Genomic DNA, 16,733 nt, shown 5'->3' on the forward strand with positions numbered 1-16,733 from the left:
AAATGTCATCATGGCAGTGGTTTATGCTCTAGCTCAATAAAATGGTCAGTTTTTAGGGGTGGCTAATAATATAGACCTCGGTTATTTTCTAAAAATAGAAATAATTGATCATTTCTAAAGAAAACTATGATTTTTTTTTTTTTTTTGTTGGTTTTTTTTTAAAGAAAGCCTTTGGAAACATATAGGCAAAAACGAATTTTGTCCTCACCTGTACGTTTGTAAATCACAAGACTGTGAACCTGAAAGCTGTAGTTTATATTCCAGTACTCACCTTTTGGTTTTGGTTTCACTGTCTGTTTGCTTTCACTTGCTGTTAGGTTAGGTTGCGTTCAGGGACCAAATCTACTTGGTTATTTTAGGGGGGAAAACCCACTGGGTTAAGATATACTGATCTTTTGACTTAATGTCAGTATCTGTAGCTGAGCATATGAGGAGGAGTAATGAAAACATGATCACAAACCACAGTGATCGTTAAAAATTCATACTATAATGGATATGTAGTGTTATGGGTGTGGATGTAATCAGAATGCAATTATCATCTCTTTTCAGCTGTAATTACACATAAAATAGTTCACACTTCATTAAATCTTGACTTGTTTAACACAAGCTAATGACATAAATCAACTTAAGTTTTGGCCTCACTAATAAATTGTGAATGCTTTGATCATTATTGTTGTTTAATAGCAGCAATTATTTGCAGTCTGTAAAGCGTTGCCATGTTTTTCCACTCCCTTCCAGTTAATAGCGGAGTGTGAGCAGGTGAAGACGGAGAGAGAGATGGAGCTCATCAACGAGCAAGTGCTCATGGCCATGTGTGAGATGGGCCTGGACCGAGAGCGCACACTTCAGGTGGCGAAAAGTTTCATCTCTACCTTTTTGTTTATTTGTCAAAATAAATAGCACAGCTTATGAATGTCTTGCCTTTTCTTCTTCAGTCTCTACAAACAGATGCATATGATCACTACAGTGCCATCTACAGTCTGCTGGCTGACCGCCTCAAGAAACACAAGACCCTGCGTGTTGCTCAACCCACACTGCGCCCCATTAGCTATCCTCTAAATGCTGTACAGGTGACTCATTACATCAGTGTAGTTTTCTGCAGATTCTGTGTATACAAAATTGTCTTTATATCAACAGATTTTAGGAATAAATTTTAAGCGAGGCACTTGAGCTGTAGATGTAGTAAAGGCGCCTCCTCCATCAGTATATCTTACTGTAGTCCTGGTGTCTGTCCGCTGAATGGTTTTAACCCATATCTGCCAATCACTCTGGGCTAAGAAGATTGTTATCAAATTAGCGCAACCCTTATGACCTCTCTATGTGTGTGTGTGTGTGTGTTTGTGTGTCCCAGCAGACAGACCCACAAGGTAATCCTGTTAGCATAACCGTTCCCCACGTCCAACTCATCAATCCAGAGAACCAGATTGTTGAGGTGAGTTAGCAGTGGAGTCAAGTGGTTGCATCAGCCTGGGAGTAGGTGCGCAGCAGCTTGAAAAGCAAGCTAGAACTAGCTAATTTCTTCATAAACTGCAACAGTGTATATAGTATGATGAGAAATAAGGGGAGTCTCTTTAGACTCTTCAACTGTGTTTTGATTTCAGTTAGTCAGTGCTATGTAGTAAAAATGTGTTCTGTTTTAATAGAAAACACTTATGCATGTTTATATAAACATGGAATGCATTTAAAATGTGAACTTTGTCTTTATTAAGTAACAAATGCACACAAGCATGCAGCACACAGTACCAAAGATCACTTCTGATTACCAAACACTGGCTGTGTGTTTATCTATCATTCAGCCTGACGGCAGCATGGCTCTGGACAGCGATGAAGGGGAGGAGCCATCTCCTGAGGCCATGGCTCGCTACCTTTCAATGAGGCGGCACACTGTGGGGGTACCAGACCAAAGGTTAGGCATGAACTGACACTGTTTTCACTCACATTATTAGGTATTTGTCTAAAATAGTGCAGCACAATTGCATTCAGATTTGTTGACTGCCAGCTATTTATAGATGAGGTAATATATTTTAGGGTGTGCACATGTGGGTTATTTCAAGCAAATTTAAGTAAGAATGAGGAGCATTAAAGCATAAGTAATTATATTAGCTGCTTTCTCACTAATCTTAAACAATCATCGACTCATTTTATGTCATTTTCTCCGTTTCCCTAACAGGACAGAGATGCAGGAAGATCTCCAGAAGCTGCCACCTGGTTTCCCTCGTGGTGCGCTGCCCCAGCCCCCTTTCATCCCTCTTGCCCCCACTATGGGTCAAATGCACACTCTTATGCCCACACAGAGCCTGCAGCCCACACAGCAGCTGGAATACAAGGTACAGTAAGCTGGGTTAGACCGGATTTCACTTGGTAGCCATCAGCTTACTTTATTTATTTTCCTACTTAATCTGACTTCCTGTGCCTGCTGATCCTCCAGGAGCAATCATTGTTGCAGCCGCCTACCCTCCAACTGCTCAACGGCATGGGGCCTCTGGGTCGAAGAGCTTCCGACGGCGGGGCCAACATTCAGCTACACGCTCAGCTCTTGAAAAGGCCCCGAGGGCCCTCGCCACTTGTCACAAGCCCGGTGAGGATCTGGATTTCTGAATGTAGTCCACCTTGTATGTCGTCCTCCTATGTGCTGAACAGGCGTTGACCAGTAAACTCTTTGCTTCTCTTAGCATCCTATCCCTGCAGTAGCTCCGGTGGATGAGGAGGGTTCAGACGGAGAGCCAGATCAAGAGGCAGTACAGAGGTAACCCACGGTGACGGTTTTTGGTGAAGGGGAATACCGTACAGAGGTGCTGTCTAAATGAGAATCTGTGGAAGTCTCATAACCTGTGACGACAAGTACAAGTACTGAGATCTGGGTCGGCCAAGATATTGAAGTCTAAAGTTTATAGAGGAGGTTTTATAACCAGGTAACTGAATAAAACAAAGTGTAAAAAACCCACATGAATATAGTCATGTAATGACAATTTTATGTTTGACTTAGTTTTTAAAAATAATGTGGAAAAACATTGACATTAGTCTGGGGTAATGATGGGCGCTGGGTTCTTTTATGGAGCTGTTGAGTCTAGGTGAGCTCTTCCCAGCCGATCCTCTTCAGACAGCACCTTCTGTAGACCTCGCTGGTGTCCTGGGTTGCTGGGAGTGAGTGCCTCTGGCTGCTCTGCTTTTTTCCCCCCCCAACGGGAGGTGGCCACTCTGCTGCGGTGCTTATCCCATCTTTTCTCTCTCCATTGCGCAAGTGCCTTCTGCCACAGTCCTAAACTGAATCTGCCACCAGACACAGTGCCTCCTATCACTCATACTCTTTGGCCAAGAGCTTTTCTTTCTCTCTCTCATTTCAGTAAGTGCCAAATTATCCTCTGGACCTTTTCACTCTTTCTCACACAGCTTTGCTAACTCTGAAGCTTGCAAAACCAATGAATACTAAATGGCAACCAGTCCAATCCTAAAATTGGAAGGCTGGGGCGTTGCGGGACACCCATAAGCTATAACATCCATCGACCGGTGTAATTTTTTTGTTTACTGTTTTTTGATTGGCTAAGATGATATTAATCATGGCACCTATTGGCAGAAGTGGAAAGGGGTGGGCCTTCCCTCCCCATCTCCATTAGCCAATGAGGACAGAGAGCTGACCAGCGCTGCTTCCTGTCTCCCACCCTCACCCCCGTCCTCCCCCCCTCCCTGCGGCCCAGGTACCTGGCGAACCGCTCCAAGCGGCACACGACGCACACGCTCATGAGCACATCGCATGGCGAGCCCTCGGCAGAGTCACAGCGGCCCCAAGGCCCCCGTCAGCGGGTGGGCTGGGTCCCCGACACACACACCCGGTGAGGGGACACACCCACTCCGAGCTCTCTATGCACAGACACACACAAACACTGAGACCCATTAAATGAATGGAAAGTTAAGCCCAATTCTTTCTCACACACTGTCACACACACATTCTCATCACTTGCAAACACATCACAAACAACACAAAGGATGTGATCCATACCCACCAATGGAGAGTGATGGTAGAGATGGAGTTTCTGACACAGGGCGCAAATGCTGTATCTTCACATCACCAGTAAACCAGGATTTAGTAGAACTCTTTCATTTTCACAAACCTGGCGGAAGACAGAGATTTTACCAGATGTTTTTTTTTTTTTTTTTTTTTTGGAGGTTTTTGGAGGGTTTTTTTGGAGGTATGAACAACATCTCAGAGCTAAATCACTACATTTGTACATTTTCTCTGCAATAGCAGCCATATTTTACTGTTGTCATGCTGGCAGTTTTAACTGTTGTCCCTTATAGGTGTCATTATCCTCCCCCTCAGCTCAGCAAAACTGAGTGTACTTCTGTATTGTCTAAGCTCTGTACAGAAAAATAACTATATCAGTGTTCAGGGGACTTACTGTCATGCACCAATCAGCCACAACATTAAACCCCCACCTCCCAATAGGGTAGGGCTTCCTTCTGCAGGGAAAACAACAGGTCAGCATCTTGGATTATTCTTTGTGCTCCTTGAGCTTCCTTGAGTGTGTTGTCCTTCTTAGGGAGTACCATTGTAACACTGGGTATGTGTGTGGTCTGTTTAGGTGGTTTGGGTGTATGAGATTAAAACCCACTGCAGAAATAAAAACAAATCATCCTAGTAAGATGTTTAATTCCCTTCACCTGTCAGAGGTTTTGATACTGTGGCTGATTGGTGTATATATATCATCAGTGTTGACCTTAGATAACCTGGCATGAAGATCATTTAATGTAACCAGGCTTACATGGCATGATTTACAGGAAAGGTGAAATTTCGAGGTTTCCTTTGACACATAAGTTCGGGCTCCTTACGCTTTTTACACACTGGACTACGCCTCCATGACAACACCTGAATATGACCATGTTGTGCAGGTTTAAAGTGCTCACATGTCTGTTTCTGTGTCTTATCTCTGTCTGTATGGCTGAATGCGTGTGTCTAATGGTGTACCTATGGTATCTGTCGTGTTACGTCTCGTGTATATGTGTGTGCGTGCACGTGTGTATTTGTGTACACACTTGTCTGTGTCTGCTCCCCATGGCCCCCTTTTCAGATCCAGCTATAAGGACTGTAACACCCTTCATCTGCCCATGGAGCGCTTCTCTCCTGTCAGACGGTTCTCTGACGGGGCTGCCACCATTCAGGCCTTCAAGGCTCACCTAGAGAACAGCAGCCTCATTAAGCAACTCAAGCAGGTACATCACCTTACTTGTACACTTTTAGAGCCATTAACTTGTTTACATCCTTATATTTGTGCGGGAGTTAAAAATATATGGCTTACTTTTACTTTTTAACCAGTTAGAAAACAATCACATTCAAAGATTAAGGATTTTCAGTGAAACCGTATCACTGTTCTTGCTTGGCTAAACAAATCACTGTTTTCCCCTTAGGGTTGATATTATATATATCTATATCTCTATATTGTATGCAAAACATGGTTCCCAGAGCAACAGTGCAGAACAGGAAATAGTTTGCAGTCGCTCTGATGCAAGTTTGAATCGCTGGCGAGTACAAACAGATCCCTGACACTGTAAATATGTGCTTTGTTAGCAGTGGAGGACTCTGATGCGATGCATTCAGTCAGATAGTCTTGGCAAGTCATCCATGGGATCTGAACACTGTTGTGACTCCTTGTTGGGAGGACTGTTACTGCACTTATGCTAACTTAATTTCAGTAATCATCAAACCTGAAGTCTGACATTTGCTTCACATCACCTGTCTGTTCTTGCTTCATGTTTTTGGATGCCCCCCCCCCCACACACACACACACACACAGAGTAGCACAACAATAGACTATCACAATCAAGCAAGACTCAATTAAAAAACACACACACATATTTTTTTTTAACTTGAATTTCTTGTAACATCTGCCTTTTTGCTTTTATGTGCATCACATGGCCAAATCTGTTTGACATGTTTGCACAGGCTGCTGTGATAATGTGCAACAGCTTCATTTTATTGTTTGGTCTTCACACCACTAAGTGTGCGGGGATTCCTGTTGGCCAACTAAAGGTTTTTCTTAAAAGAAAAACAATGTTGGATCCACTGCATCAGCTTTTCTTAAAATGAGACCAAACTGAATCTCTGACCTGACAAAACCCACAACTTTTCTTGAGATGTCGCATCATTTTCAGCAATCCCACAATGAGATTACCTCACCCACTAGGAGGCGTAGGTGGGGAAAGAGATAATGATCAGAATCGGTGGGCGCTTCATGTTGAGCATTCAGGATTAATATTGCTTAGAATAGAGGCACATACATGACCTATGCCTGGGAAAGCACCCGTAAAACTAGATTACAGTAAATTACGTCTCTCTTCGTTGGTCATAAAAGCTGAAACTGAAAAAGCTGGTGTTATCAGGAGGTTGTACTTAAGAAACACGTGGAAAATGTGGTATTTTTGCAACACAATTAATCTTATTAGCTAAATGTGATTGGTATCATTAAACACAGGGTGATCTTAATTATATGAGCACACCTGTGGCAAACAAATCTGAGGTGAAACTGTTGAATGGTTTGGATTTTTGGATTTTTGTTCTAATTACTGGCAAGACTGGTAATTGTTCAAACCTGAGAGCGTGTAGAGTGTGGATACTTGTAATTTTGTGCCTTGTTAGCATGTGTATTAAACACCCTGGGTGCGCGTCTGTGTTTCCAATAGGAGTGTGAGCAGCTCCAGAAAATGTATGCTATCCAGCAGGATGAGAAACTCCTGGAGCACACCCAGCAGCAGCATATCCTGTACCAGCAAGAGCAACAAATCCTCCACCAGCAAATCCAGGTATGTGAAGCTAATGATATGAAGCACTGTGTCTTCACATCAACTTGGGCCACGTTATGAAACTCTTAAGTGGACCTGTTGTGCTCATGTTTAATATGAGCATCCGCCACTGTATTATTATTGTATTCTACTAATTTACTCAGAAAAGGGAGAATTATCTTTTGATTATTGCTGCAATGAGACCTGGGCGTACTGCACTCAATTACTGATGCTCCTGGAAACAAAAGTTGCTTATCTTGTTGAAGGAGAAACACATGTGAGATGAAACTTTATTGATCTGGATCACCTTAGACTTGGCTGCAGTGCATTGTAGCTTCATTTTACTTAATGTGTTTTTTTTGGAGGCATGAGAAGTGTACATGCGTGTTATGCTTTGTCATGTTATGTAGTCTGCCCTGTGAGCCATAATCTGGTTATTTGTCTTTACTTGCAGGGTCTGTCTTTAGGCCATGGAGAAAGCCAGCCCAGTCACCTAACCCACCAGCTTCAGAGGTACACACACACACACACACACACACACACACACACACACACACACACACACACACACACACACACACACACACACACATTACTCATCAGCTATTGAACGGTGAACAATGAACCTGATACCGTGGTGCAGCGCTATCGACTGAAGTGTTACATCACTGTCGTATCTCTCTCTTCTCCTCTCCTACTCTGTCCTGTCCTCCCTCAGGTTGCGTATCCAGCCCTCTAGCCCTCCGCCAACACAGCCCAGCAACCACCTCTTCAGACAGCCCAATCAGAGTTCTCCGCCTGGCTCTGCAGGAATAATGCAAGGGCACGGTTAGTAATACTACCGCCGGAGTGCTTAAATGCTTTAGTAGGTAATGTGACTGTACAGAAATGCAGTGATTAAACTGTAAATATAAAACTAACTGGCTTATTCACAGCTCGCTATATATTTATTAGAACATCTATTTTAACATAGAAAGAAAAACCTAATGATCAGCATATTGCATTTCTGATTCAACACATGGTAGTTTGCATCCCAGTGTGCGTAGACTTCAACAAGTAATTATTCTGACTCACTAAAAGATCCAGATCTTCCACATACATTGACATCATTTGTTTTATCCAGATAAAACAAACAATCTCATTCGGAATCTTTAAGTCACTTTGCACTCAAAGCTACGTGGCTAGACACAGTGAAATATTGTTCATGTAGTCTCTGTGCATGAGTGTGATGTTGATCTTAACATATTATACTGCAGGGGTGGGCAACTCCAGCCCTCGAGGGCTGGTGTCCTTCAGGTTTTAGATGTGCCCTTGATCCAACACAGCTGATTCAAATGGCTAAATGACCTCCTCAAGAGGAGGAGAAGTTCTCCAGAGTGTTGGTAACGAACTAATCATGTGACTCAGGTGTGTTGACCCAGGGTGATATATAAAACCTGCAGGACACCAGCCCTCGAAGCCTGGAGTTGCCCACCTGGAGTTATAGTGTGTTAATTTAAACTTGTAATTGCAATCAAAGTATGAATATCTGCACAATACAAACTGATTTCCAATTCTCAGTTCCATGCATTTAACTCGTGACACGACCTGAACGAATAGTGTACAATTTTAATATGGTGTCCGATTGTAAACACTCGTTCGTCAGTATTAATGTAACAGTAAGAGAAAGTTTCCTAATTACATTAAATCTATGCCTGCCTTCAGTGGACACAAGAAGACTTTAGATGCTACAGAGGTCAAATGTTAATGTTATAGTCACAATTCATAATTTATAAGTTAATTAAAATACGGTTTGGGTTTTGCTGTGCAGCTAAAGAGCAGATATTTAATTTAAAAACAAAGCTCTTTATTCATTTCTGGCTTTTGTTCTCTGTACAATAGCACTGCCATGTTCGTTTGTGTGTTCTGAATAATGCAGTAGAAAGCATATAGCTTATGCTGACTCAATGAAAATGTTTCCTCAGGGACAGCAGGTGAGTAAACACCTCAGTCGTCAAGAACAAAATAACATGTGATTAGCGTGATAGGTTAACAGCTGTTTTTATTTTCTCGTTGTGTCATTTGCAGTTTCCAGCTGAAAAGTCTTAAGAGAATTTATTTATTCTATTTAGTTGTATTTTTTATTTTTGGAAATTTTTGCTCAGCTTAAATTTATAAAAAATTTTGATGATTTTGCTCTCATCATTTTCCCCTTCTCTCTCTCTCGTTCTCTTTCAGGTCAATCATCAGTGCAGTACCAACATGGCGCTCCAGCCATGTACCAGGGCCAGAGTGGCAGCCCGCCTCCCACGGGCCTTCCTCGAGTGTCTCTGCAAACCAATCCGCAAGCAGCATCTGCCCGCCCCACTGTCCCATTGGCACAGGGTGTACCTCAACAACAGCAGGTGACTGCAAAGAGCCAATCAAATGTGGGGTTTTTGTCTTCTGAGGAATTCCCTCTAATTCAAAGGTGTCAAACATGAGGCCCAGGGGCCATAATTGGCCTGACAAAGACTTCAGTCCGGCCCACTGGATGGCATTGTAAAATGTAAAGGAGTGCACCAGTGCCATTCATACTATACCAAAGTAGCTGGGTAACAGTTAAACTGTTAAATGACAGAAACACTGTTTTATAACTGCAGGAATGTCTGAGCAGTGAGCTACCAGAACATTTTCACTAATCTGACACGTTTATTATACAGAAAAACTGAGACGTGCTGTTAAAAATTGCAATTCTGCTTCAACTGGTTTGACCCACTTAAGGTCAAAGTGGGTTGAACGTGGCCCACGATGTAAAGAGTTTGGAATCCCTCCTATAACCGAATCAAACATAATATCTGACTTTTTTTAAAATTTTGCTGTCACGAGCTAGAATGTATTTAATTAGTCGTGAAGCGATGCTGCAGTCACTAACGAACACCATCCTTTGTTGTGCAGGTGACCATTCAGGTGCAGGAGGTGGAGCTGGGAGGTGGGGCACAGAGGCAGAGCAACTTTCTGTCCACGCCAGGCGGACACAGAGTCCTCGGGAAGCAGCTCAGCGCAGACAACGCCGAGTCGCACAGGTGACGCTCGCATCATGTCACCACAACCCCCCCCCCCTCCCCTGATGGTCGCCAGCAATGGACTGTTTCTGTGTCCTCCTCTTTGCCTTTTAGTTAGATTGCATGAACTCACCACTCTCCCTCTCTCACATTCATTGCATTGTTTTTTTGTTTTGTTTTTTTCTCACTGTATGCTTCTCATTTTTTTGTTTTTGTTGTGTTTTCATTGCTTCCATATTAAATGATTTTTCTACAACTGTATTTTGAAAACTCGTTGCTCTGGACATTGTTCGTAAAAGAGCAGACGTAAGAATTATAACTTTGTTTGAAATGTGTTTAAAATGACTGTAAATCCCTCATCGTCTGTGCTGAGTGGACAGCAACAACAAACTCTCCAGCTCAGTGTATCTGGGTGAGTTTCTGCATGTAAACAGAGCATCAACTCGAGTAGGAGGTCAGTCAAACCTGTGACCACCACCCCTGACTTCATTATCCCATAACTGCCCCTTGTAGCCAGGACTACCTTCACTGAGTGAGCATGTTACAATCTTGAAGTTGCAATCTTTATTAAAAAGCATCCTTTGGAAATATGTTACACCTCTCAGTGAATACTTGAACCTGGAGCAGCGTGTGATGTGTGTTCTAGGCTGTCTCTGTGGATCTTTAGCAGATTGGTGGACGTTAGGTGATGTGTTTGCTGTGTATACAGAGGATTGGGAGTACATTGTTGTTAGACAGCAGGTAGGTAATTACTGTGTGTGTTCCCTCCTGTTTAGCCGCAGCCTTGGCCGCTTCACATCGGGCTACGACCAGGCCCAGTTCAATCCCCACCTCTACTCTGGCGACGCTGCCTCCCGAGGCGCCTCAGGCGTGGTGGGGTCCTACAGCCCCTACCTGCAGGGAGCCTCCCTTAAAGTTCCCGGCCTGGAGGGTTACCAGACCGGGGCGGTGGGGACCAACAACTACGGAGCCCCTTCCACACTACAGCAGGCTCTCCTCTCCCCGACTCCTTTGGACTACCGCCCCCCTCAGCAGCACGTCACTCCCACCCTGCAGGGCCTCCTGTCTCCCCGCCACTCTTTAACAGGACACGCCGATCCCAGACTGCCCCCACAGGACCTGGCTGCCCTGCTGAAAAGGCAGAGCCCCCGGCCATGTCCGGCACCCCCGACACCATCCAGCGGTGCGCCACAAGAGTATGGAGATATGCTGCTTCTCCGCCAGCTAGGCCCAGGAGAAAGCTTGGAACCACAGGCACCTCAGGGTGCCTCTGGAGGGCAACACTACCACCACCTCCTTCAGATCAGACCCCCGGAGGTCCAGCAACAGCAGCAGGCACCGTGCCCCAGCTTACCTCACTCAGAGAGCATGGAGGAGGACGAGGTACCGGCTAGCTACCATCACCCACACGAAGGCCTTCTTGCCAAGACAGGAGAAGGACATGAGCTCCTGGGGCCTCCCCGAGGAGGCACCCCACCCTACACCTCCCCTACACACAGGCATGGTGGCTACATAAGAACTGGCACAGGTAACAGAGGTGAGACCTTACCCCAATTTCAATGCTTTCTCCAAAGATCTGGAATCCAGTGTCTGTCTTAACTGGAATATTTTTTTCCCGCCTTTAAATTCATGTTCTTTTCCTGTATGTTAAAGCCACGAGGTAAACCTGTACAAATATGTCCTTTTCAGAGTCTGAGCATGTGGAGTGCAGGCCTCAAGGACAGGCCATGGAAGTGCCTGATCATAATGGTGTGGGCTACTCGCGAGGCCCCCAGGGGGAGGTTTACAGATCCAGAGGACAGCTGCAGCGCCACCACACCATCCAGACTTGTGATGATGCTTATGTGAGTCAAACACTGCTGCTATGGTTACACACTACATTGATCACTAAGTGTGGGTTCTAGTAGGTTTTTGGGGGTGTTTTTGTTGTTGTTGGGGCTTCTTTTTTTTTTACATTTACATCAGCTTCCAACTAGGTAAAATAAAAACAATTCAGTGTTAAATTCCATCCTGTTGTTTTGGTGGGTCATGGAAAAGGGCTGGCAGAAACAATCACATTTGTATGTCATTTTAATATTGGCTCGATGTCCTTTTGGAGGATATGGGATCTTAGCTCACTTTCTCTGCCAGTGCAGTGCTGGAGAACACCCACTTAGCAGAACGAAGAAAGCGTATGTTTGTTTGTATGACTAAATGAACTAAGAGGGTATCAACACACTGCAAGGATGCTCACAACATCCAAATTCTGACTCACTGTTTCCGCTAGAAGCCGTTTATTAAACACGATTCATTTTTCCTGCCTCTAAACTGTCGTTCGCTTCCTGTTCCAGGATCAGGCAGACCCCATGTCTGGGATGAGCTTGCTGGCTGGGAAGGCGCTAAGCTCCGCTCGCATGTCGGACATTCTCAGCCAGACATCGCTGACAGGAAGCCAGCAGCTACACCAGCGGGAAGAATCGGGTCAGTATGAGACCTGTAGTTACCCCAAAAACAGTATTCTCTGTTTCCTCATCAGTTAAAGATTTGTGTTTCCCATGCAGTGTGCGACGTTGAAGGGGAGCTCCATGCGGCAGCCTGCTATCCCTCCTCCTGCACCAGTGACATGCTCCTTAGCTACAAGCCCCCTGACCTGCAGTACAGCATGGAGCAGGCTGGGGTCTAGCACAGGTACACACAGTGAATGTGAAGTCAACCTTAAAGTCTGTGTGAAGCCTCAAACATCATTTCTTTAATCTTAAATACTTGATAACAACTGATGTAGATTTTGGTATATCAGCAGCAAAATGATTGAGGACATTGTTTCTTGTTTCCCTCTGTCTTCCTGCAGGAAGCGGTGTATCCTGTGTCCATCGGTCCATATCAGCCATCCTGAGTTGTGTTGACTTGAGTTGTGCAGCATCACGCCAAACCATCGTCGTCTGCCCAAGCAGGGGTGCTTCTGTGTCCATCTGTCTGTCTCCATCTGTCCCCTGGGAGGGCAGTTTGCGCGAGAGAGGGTGTGGGTGTATGTGGTGGGTGGGTGTAGACATTAGAGGGGTGAGGGTCTCAGGTGGAGCCTCGGGGTTCAAAGGTCAAAGTGCCAGCATTTTCTGCACAGACATCCAGCATTCATTCCCGCAGGTCGTCTCCTCTTCGCAGCTCCCGCCGTGGGTAGACTGGGGCTCCGCTCTTCCCTTTTTCATCTCGACCCCACCCGCCTTTCCCCTCTTCCTCCCTATCTACAAATCTGGCCCGCCCAGCTCACCCCACACCCACCTTGTAGCCGCCTGACCCAAACCTCCCCTTTTCTCTGTCGGCATACTTCATTATGTGCCTCACTGGCCGATGCATCGATACAGTAATACTTGCAAAAACGTCGAGTTCAGCGACACAAAGAAACGTCCACACTGCTGCCACAAACCCAAAGTATTCACATTAGGTGCGACTGCGTGTGTGTGTGTTTGTGTGTGTGAATGAATGAGAGGGGTGAGCCGAGGGTGTCTATGAATTTCAGTCTGCTCCTCCCCTCTCCCCTCTCCTCCTGCTGTCCTGCAGCAGATCATTCCAGAGCGGGCTGAAACCTCAGCGGTGGCCGCCCCCTCACCCGGCCAGGCGGCGGGCGTTTTGGGTCAGGCTCCCAAATGGGCAACAAAAGCGCTCTATCCAAAGATGGAGCTCAGTGACATCGCACAGGACAAACCAGCTCTAATTGTTTTGTTATTTTTCTGGCTTCATTTCTTCTATTGTTTTACTTTTTGTTTCTTTTTTTAAATTTTATTTTATTTTAAAATTCATTTTTACAGCTAATGTCCACGTTGGCATTATGTTCGATATTGTTACTCTTATTGTTATTACTGTTTTTCTGTAAAAGAAGTTTTACTATGATGATTGTTATCATTATTATTATTATTATTATTATTATTATTATTATTATTAAAGGAAACGGTTCTGTGTTACAAGGAATACAAACTTTGTTCTTTGACTTAAGTAATTCAGCACTTTCGGTTCCAGCTTTCCTCCGTCAGCTTCCACCCTTCATCGCGGTTCCTCGCTCTCTGCCATACTGTCAGCTTGGTTTTCAATCCAGCCTCCCAATCCCCTCCAACCTCTAAACTTTCCCCACTTTGTGTTCCCCCCCCCTCCTCCCCCCACGTCAGTGACAGTGTATTGCATTGTGGGTAGTTTTACCAGACATTTTGCTCCTTTCCTTGTACAGTGATGCCATGTATAGAACGCTATTGCAAATTTCTGTATCTAAACTTTAGTTTCTGTTCTGTTTTTGTTTTTAGATGATGTTGGGGAGGCTTTATTTTTCTTCTTTTTTTAAAAAGTATATTGGTATTGTTTATCATTTGTATTTGTATTTTTTTTTTTTTGATGTCTTGAGAAAAAATGTTTTCTTCTTGTTTTATGAATCTTGAGATTTCTAGCCAAAAGAGGACAGAGAGAAGAGAGACGGTGCTCTTCCTGCGTCGTTAAAAAAAGCGATTGTTCTTATTTGTTTTAATGTTATTATGATATCGAGACACTTGAATAAGAGGAGAGTAATTATTTTGTGTTGCTTTTTAAAGTATCATTTCAATCGATGTTGTTGTGACTGTCATTCTCGTTGATGTTGGGGGGCCTGTTTTCTGTTAACGGGCTAGTTGTGGCAGGCTTTACAGGGTCAGGCTTTCGGGCTTTTGTCTGGGTTGGTTCGGGTGCTACTTGACTTGATGCTCTTAAAGGAAAAACAAAACAAACTACAAAAAAGACAAAAAAATGAGGGAATATCTTGTAAAATAGCTGACATATCATCCAAAAAAGAAACATCACAAGTGTGGTCACGGATAAACCCACTTCTATTTCTCCCTCTTGCTGCCCTACCTACCAGTCTGCTGTGATCCTCCCCGCCATCTTTTACTATGTCGGCTTCTGATCAGACGGCGCCTTACAGACTTGGCCCCCTCCTCCCAGGCTAACAATGTTACCACCAAGGAGGACACTGCAGCTGCGGCTCACCCCCCACACGTTCCCCTCTTTTGGATTCATTTGTGATTTTGTTTCACTCTAACCCCGGGTGGAGGTGATGGCTGCATGAACAGTTTGGATACACCTGGACATCCCTCCGAACTGTAAAAGGGAAAATGTATAAGGAGGTAACCATAGGAATGAATTATTTGGATTCTCCAAAAAAAAAGGAAAGGTGTGGTCAGAGCTGAGCTGGGAAGGGTACGCCCACCTTTACGCTAGTCTCCCAAGGTGCGTGCCCTGCAGCACACTGGGGACCACAGCAGAGGACTGCACCTCCCTTTTCTTCCTCTTTGTTTTTCAAATTTGGTTTGTTCTGTATCTATCCTCTCATAAATCAATACTCAATATTGGGCCAGCAAGTGGACTGCGGCGCAAAACAATCGAGCTCCACTTGTGTGCTTGTACAAGGGAGACGCCGCAGAACATTGCTGCGCTGGTCTCCATATTGTACGCTATATACGCCCGAGAACTGTAGGTGGTGTCATGCAGCGCTTGCGCTTTCCATTTGCAGCATGTCACTTCCTGTTTACTGACATTCGCTTTTATTCAGGCCCGCGGTTCCTTCTTAGCAGTTGTATCTCTAAAACAAAGTGTACACACAGATGTGAACAGGGAAGCTGATGTGCATGCTGTTCCTTCCAAACCGTGTTTTAATTGGACAGAAGACAACCTTCCAATCTAACTCGAGAGTTTCCTCCAGATCTCAGTCGTTCCTCTTTCAGATCTGACCTCCTGTTATTTTTGTTTTTTTCCTCATTGTTTACACCAAGCCAAAATCAAGAACTGAAGGGGAAAGGATTGAGTATGGAAAAGGGAAATAATGGGGATGGAAGATGCATCTCTCGTCCCATTGGCTGGACAAGAGACGCAACTCCAGAAGTTCCTCTTGTTGTTTGCGTTGTGTCCAGTTCCAGAGCTGTATGTAAAGGTCGAGGGGGAGCACACTGGAATGGAAAGCACAGCACTGAGCTGAATCGCACACATCTGCCTGATCAGAATGATCTTTCCTCTTTTTTGTTTTATTTTAATTTGTGTATCAACTCTTCCATCCCTGACTTCCATCTTCTCTCTCCATCCCAGCAAGCCAGCTCTCTGCTCCACTCCTGTTTCTTAGGTTCATTTTGTTTTCTATTGGTTCTTTTTTTGTCTACTTTTTTGTTGTTTTTATTTTTCTTTTTTGTTGAGTACAAAAATACTAAAGTGCAACAACAATGATTAAAAAGAATATCAACCAAACTGAGATGAATAAATAAATATATATAAATAAAGAAATAATTTAAAAAGGTTGACCAGTGTGTCTTTGTTGTACCTGCTCGCACGAAACTTGTGAATCAAGTGAAATTTCTTGTGCCCGAATTACAACATCGTGACTGTAGGGTCAAGAGTGATTTGGCCAAACGTTGACATGACCAGACAAGGTTTGAAGACACTCTAGTGTAGGCTGCACACTCAGTTTCTTCCTACTAATATTTTTCATGCACTACATAGTTCTTGTTCCTCAAGGACATCCCTGTTACTCCTCACAGCTTGATGCCGCCATTGTGCTTCACTGTAGGGAGGGCATTAGCAGAGCAGTGCAGTTTGGCTCTAGCACAAAGTAGACTGTCTATTTTTATCCAAGAGAGGCCTACTCCTCCATATGCAGCTGATTAAGTGTAACTGAGACAGCCATCTTCACCACTGTGTCTTTGGGCTGCTGAGGGCTGAAGCTGTGTCAAAGGGACGATGGGGTTCTTGGTCTCCTCCCTTACCAAGGCCTTAATTGCAAAAGCTACTCAACCCTATTAAGAGATCTGCTAGTTCCAAATTTCTGTCAGTTTTGTCAGTTGTTGAAGGGATTTCAGTGAGACCGTGGAACAAGACTTTTGATTGACCTCAATTGAAACTGGTATTCCACACACACACTATTTAGAGTGGTGGGATGCTGCTGACCTCAACTGAGGA

General features: G+C 44.3%; 1 protein-coding gene across 4 annotated transcripts in view; it reads left to right on the forward strand.

Moving 5' to 3' along the window:
- The window catches only part of sik3 (SIK family kinase 3), a 40,341-nt gene extending 24,265 nt beyond the window's left edge, over positions 1–16,076 (forward strand). Inside the window, exons 8-26 of one of the 4 annotated variants that reach the window (XM_076892192.1) lie at positions 739–849; positions 936–1,070; positions 1,352–1,432; positions 1,797–1,906; positions 2,171–2,327; positions 2,429–2,578; positions 2,673–2,746; positions 3,696–3,830; positions 5,067–5,208; positions 6,676–6,795; positions 7,229–7,287; positions 7,493–7,602; positions 8,992–9,158; positions 9,691–9,818; positions 10,574–11,325; positions 11,487–11,641; positions 12,128–12,257; positions 12,338–12,464; positions 12,625–16,076. In XM_076892192.1, coding sequence (XP_076748307.1) covers positions 739–849; positions 936–1,070; positions 1,352–1,432; positions 1,797–1,906; positions 2,171–2,327; positions 2,429–2,578; positions 2,673–2,746; positions 3,696–3,830; positions 5,067–5,208; positions 6,676–6,795; positions 7,229–7,287; positions 7,493–7,602; positions 8,992–9,158; positions 9,691–9,818; positions 10,574–11,325; positions 11,487–11,641; positions 12,128–12,257; positions 12,338–12,459 — 2,838 coding nt within the window. In that variant the 3' untranslated portion in view covers positions 12,460–12,464; positions 12,625–16,076. Of the gene's footprint in view, positions 1–738; positions 850–935; positions 1,071–1,351; positions 1,433–1,796; positions 1,907–2,170; positions 2,328–2,428; positions 2,579–2,672; positions 2,747–3,695; positions 3,831–5,066; positions 5,209–6,675; positions 6,796–7,228; positions 7,288–7,492; positions 7,603–8,991; positions 9,159–9,690; positions 9,819–10,573; positions 11,335–11,486; positions 11,642–12,127; positions 12,258–12,337; positions 12,465–12,624 lie in introns of all 4 variants that reach the window. The other 3 variants (XM_004567031.3, XM_023153202.3, XM_012923504.3) reach the window with 3 other exon arrangements.
- Positions 16,077–16,733: the final 657 nt, after the last annotated feature.

The sequence above is a fragment of the Maylandia zebra genome, linkage group LG14 (genome assembly GCF_041146795.1).
Source record: "Maylandia zebra isolate NMK-2024a linkage group LG14, Mzebra_GT3a, whole genome shotgun sequence".
NCBI classification, from domain to species: Eukaryota; Metazoa; Chordata; class Actinopteri; order Cichliformes; family Cichlidae; genus Maylandia; species Maylandia zebra.